Raw genomic sequence first — 5000 nt, 5'->3', positions numbered from 1 at the left:
AGTGTGATGTACCTTTGGCTTAATTTTGATGAGGGCAATATCTGCCTTTTCATCCACATCGATGATTTTAGCGTCGTAAGTTGTGCCGTCACTGCACTCCACCGCCATACGCTGCTTGTTAGTTACCACGTGGGCATTGGTCACAATCAACCCATCCTCCGACATGATGAAGCCAGAGCCAGTGGCAGCCGGCACCTCGCGTTTGAAGAAGGGAAGCCTGGAAAGGTAGAGTGGTCACTGGGGGTTGTCAAAGCAGGAGGCCACAGAGGAGAAAGGTGGGAGAAAATGAGTGGTACGGAGGAACAGGAGAGAGAGGAAGGCGGGAGCACAGAGAATGAGGGACAGAGCGGAAAGGAAAACAGAACAGAACGTGAAAGTGTTTATAGACAGGAGAAGCATTGCACAGAGCAGGAATGGCAGATAATGAGGGAAAGGCATGTTCAGCATGCAAGCTAAAGCAAGTAGGAAGTATGACCTACAAAAGTAAGCGAGTCCTAGATAGCAGTAGTTTACAGTTAGCATGTTCCATAAGACCTAAGGTTAACATATTCCTTATGTGAATGGAGGTTAGTACGTCCCCATGTGACCTGTGTATTACATGTCCCCAGAGGTGTACTTTACATGCGGAACAGCTCGATGTGCACCACCGCTGGTGCAATCTTCTCCACAACATCTGCGATAAAGTTGTATTTATACCGCGGGCTGTCAGGGTCCTTCTGTCCTGCAAACCAAGGGAGGAGGTCATGGAGTGACACCCGGGATGATACGGACGGGGAAGACGTAAGAGAACGATAATCCGCATGATCTTCTTAACAGGAAAGGATTAATGGAGAAATGCTTTGCATGCTGGAAGGACGAGGTGATGAGTGATGCTAAACATTGGCGGGTTAGTGGTGTCAGGCGGAGCATGAAACATGAGCAATGCTTCTATACTACCAACAAGCAAGACTTAAATACTCTGCATGATACTAACGGGAAGGATTACCCTGTGTGTAGTTGTGCTGTGTCTATCTGGCAGCCTCTCTCTAGACTGGGATAATAAGACTGCAGTTGTGTCAGTGTGTGTAGTGGTGCATCTCACACTGCTAAAAAAAAAAAAAAAAAAAAAAACCTTCCGCCTCTCGTACATGGGGTGATCTGTGCTGTGTAACTGTGTGTGAGGTTGCAGACTATACCCATCCAGTCGGGGGAGAAACAGGCTGTGTGTAGATGTGTTATGTTGTGTAGTTGGGATATTTGTCTCACCTTGCTGACAGTACCCCCTCTGTGTGGGTTATTAAGGTATTTATTGTAATATATAGCCGTGTCATGTTGTATAGTTGTGTGATGTTGTGTGATTCACCTTGCTGACACTTCCCTCTGGGTGGGGATGATCACAGTGTGTAGGTGTGACATGTTGTATGTAGCTGTGGCATGTTGTTTAGGTATGAGTCTCAAAAACAATTGATACAATAAAACGGGCAAAACACAAGAAGTCAGTGGTACAGGTAGAAATGCTTTGCTCTGTGCACGCCCTTAATACAGTGTGACCAGAACAGGAATAAGCGCAGCTCTCCAAAAGACGCACCTACCTGTACATGATGAAAGGTCCCGCGTGGCCAGAAACGTGGAACTGTGATTGCATGCTCTAGGGGAATAAAACGCTACCATTGTTTTCACCGAATTGGGAACGTTTTTGCCTTTTCCGTGTACGGATTTCAGGATCTAGTAACGGGGTTTTGGAGCGCTGCCCTTATCCCTTGTTCTTTTCTTGTTAGGTTTGAGTCTCACACTGCTGACAGTCTCCCTCTGGAAGGGGACGATAGTGTTGTGTGTAGTTGTCTAATGCTGTGTGATGTGGTGCCGCTGTGTCATGCTTCATGTGGCTGCATCATGCTGTGTGTCTCTGTGTTATGCTGCATGTCTGTGTCATGCTGTGTGTAACTGCGTGTCACTGGGTCATGCTGCATGTAGCTGGGTCATGCTGTGTGTCGCTGGGTCATGCTGTGTGTAACTGCATCATGCTGCATGTAACTGTGTGTAGCTGGGTCATGCTGTGTGTAACTGTGTGTAGCTGGGTCAAGCTATGTGAAGCTGTGTGTCGCTGGGTCATGCTACAGTATGTGTAGCTGGGTCATGCTGTGTGTAGCTGGGTCATGCTGTGTGTAGCTAGGTATGCCGCATGTAACCGAGTTTCGCTGGGTAACACTGCGTGTAACTGTGTGTCCCTGGGTCAGTGTGTGTCGCTGGGTAATACTGCGTGTAACTGTGTGTCGCTGGGTAATACTGCGTGTAACTGTGTGTCCCTGGGTCATGCTGTGTGTCGCTGAGTAATACTGCGTGTAACTGTGTGTCACTGGGTCAGTGTGTGTCGCTGGGTAATACTGCGTGTAACTGTGTGTCGCTGGGTAATACTGCGTGTAACTGTGTGTCCCTGGGTCATGCTGTGTGTCGCTGAGTAATACTGCGTGTAACTGTGTGTCACTGGGTCAGTGTGTGTCGCTGGGTAATACTGCGTGTAACTGTGTGTCGCTGGGTAATACTGCGTGTAACTGTATGTCGCTGGGTAATACTGCGTGTAACTGTGTGTCCCTGGGTCAGTGTGTGTCGCTGGGTAATACTGCGTGTAACTGTGTGTCCCTGGGTCAGTGTGTGTCGCTGGGTAATACTGCGTGTAACTGTGTGTCGCTGGGTCAGTGTGTGTCGCTGGGTAATACTGCGTGTAACTGTGTGTCGCTGGGTAATACTGCGTGTAACTGTGTGTCCCTGGGTCAGTGTGTGTCGCTGGGTAACACTGCGTGTAACTGTGTGTCCCTGGGTCAGTGTGTGTCGCTGGGTAACACTGCGTGTAAAACATACTGGACACCTAACAAGCTCCTATTAAACCCCCAAAATACCCACAACATATATATAAGCATATGAGTATCAGAGGAGTGCTACTGAGCATGGCAATATGCATTAAAACCAGAGACATAACATAAAACACAGACAAAGCTCAGTTTTTAGCACATCTAGTGAGACTCATACACGGTACAGTGCCTAAATATATATGGATAAATATCTAATAAGTAAATGGTCTTTTAGTTTGACATTTTTGGCCAAAATTGTTGTAAGCCCCTGAGCCAACGCCAAGGCAGACCACATATCAGGGGTCCCTAACGCTAATATAAATTCTTAATAACCTGTTTAATAACAGGAAGAATGATTTATAGTAAATCTGTCAATATTAGCTGCAAAGTTCTGTCTGACTGAAGCTTTTATTAACCTGTACATTACCAGGAAAAGCACTCTGTATTAGAGATGTCACAGCCAAACTGCAAGCAGGCAAATTCCCCTGAGTGGAAGATGCTATGGAGTGAGCCCATAACCATTTAAATGTGGGAGGGGGTGAGCTTAAATTAAGTAGGAGGTTGCCAACCTCCAATCAGCCATGACTAGCTGGACAAGAATTGTAAAACATACTGGACACCTAACAAGCTCCTATTAAACCCCCAAAATACCCACATATACTTATTAGATATTTATCCATATATATTTAGGCACTGTACCGTGTATGAGTCTCACTAGATGTGCTAAAAACTGAGCTTTGTCTGTGTTTTATGTTATGTCTCTGGTTTTAACACTGCGTGTAACTGTGTGTCCCTGGGTCAGTGTGTGTCGCTGGGTAATACTGCGTGTAACTGTGTGTCCCTGGGTCAGTGTGTGTCGCTGGGTAATACTACGTGTAACTGTGTGTCCCTGGGTCAGTGTGTGTCGCTGGGTAACACTGCGTGTAACTGTGTGTCCCTGGGTCAGTGTGTGTCGCTGGGTAACACTGCGTGTAACTGTGTGTCCCTGGGTCAGTGTGTGTCGCTGGGTAATACTACGTGTAACTGTGTGTCCCTGGGTCAGTGTGTGTCGCTGGGTAACACTGCGTGTAACTGTGTGTCCCTGGGTCAGTGTGTGTCGCTGGGTAACACTGCGTGTAACTGTGTGTCCCTGGGTCAGTGTGTGTCGCTGCGAGTCTCACCATGCTCACAGTCCCCCCTCTGGATGGGTATGATAGCCGCTGTCCCGCGGCTCTGTGCCGCTCTGCTCTCCGCCTGGAGCCGGCACACGCTGCTGTAGGTTTTGCCGTTGCTGCCGCACACTGGCTGGGGAGATGGGCACTGGCAGCTCCGCGGGCCCCTGGCTCCCTCGCTCTGCACACAGCGCAGCTCCGAGGCGCACATCGGTTCTCCGGGTCCCTCACCGCAGCGTTCCCCCTCCCCAGCCGCGCACACCGGGCAGCACCCACAGCGCAGAGCCGTCTCCCCCGACGCGCAGCCAGTCGGTGCCGGGGCGCAGGAGGACAGGTCACAGCGCGCAGGGCACCGGGCCCCGGGGGAGGGGAGCAAAGCCGCAGGGACCCCAAAAGACATCAGTACCACGGCCCGTAACCACAGCATTGTAATACCTGGAAAGAACCACACTGGGGCCCAGAGAAATAATTACCCTCAGAGAGAAACAAATACCCCCCCCAGAGAAATAATTACCCTCAGAGAGAAACAAATACCCCCCAGAGAAATAATTACCCTCAGAGAGAAACAAATACACCCCAGAGAAACAAATACCCCCTAGATTATAATTACCCTCAGAGAGAAACAAATACCCCCCAGAGAAATAATTACCCTCAGAGAGAAACAAATACCCCCCCAGAGAAATAATTACCCCCAGAGAGAAACAAATACCCCCCCCCCCAGAAATAATTACCCTCAGAGAGAAAGAAATACACCCCAGTGAAATAATTACCCTCAGAGAGAAACAAATACACCCCAGATGAATAATTACCCTCAGAGAGAAACAAATACACCCCAGAGGAACAAATACCCCCCTGAGAAATAATTACCCTCAGAGAGAAACAAATACCCCCCTAGAGAAATAATTACCCCCAGAGAGAAACAAATACCCCCTAGAGAAATAATTACCCCCAGAGAGAAACAAATACCCCCAGATAAATAATTACCTCAGAGAGAAACAAATACCCCCCAGAGAAATAATTA

At 48.5% G+C, this 5000-nt stretch overlaps 1 protein-coding gene across 2 annotated transcripts in view; it reads right to left on the bottom strand.

The window, feature by feature from the left end:
* HTRA1 (HtrA serine peptidase 1) overlaps window positions 1–4646 on the bottom strand; it is a 21900-nt gene extending 17254 nt beyond the window's left edge. The window contains exons 1-3 of one of the 2 annotated variants that reach the window (XM_075612114.1): window positions 3989–4646; window positions 622–721; window positions 13–217 (exon numbers count right to left, since the gene is read on the bottom strand). In XM_075612114.1, the coding sequence (XP_075468229.1) occupies window positions 13–217; window positions 622–721; window positions 3989–4406 (723 nt within the window). In that variant the 5' untranslated portion in view covers window positions 4407–4646. The remainder of the gene's footprint in view (window positions 1–12; window positions 218–621; window positions 722–3988) is intronic. The other variant, XM_075612113.1, reaches the window with a different exon arrangement.
* Between the last annotated feature and the right edge of the window lie 354 nt (window positions 4647–5000).

Source organism: Ascaphus truei, chromosome 8, assembly GCF_040206685.1.
Source record: "Ascaphus truei isolate aAscTru1 chromosome 8, aAscTru1.hap1, whole genome shotgun sequence".
NCBI lineage: Eukaryota > Metazoa > Chordata > Amphibia > Anura > Ascaphidae > Ascaphus > Ascaphus truei.
Note: the sequence above shows the minus strand (reverse complement) of the source record. Positions and strands in the feature narration are given on the sequence as shown.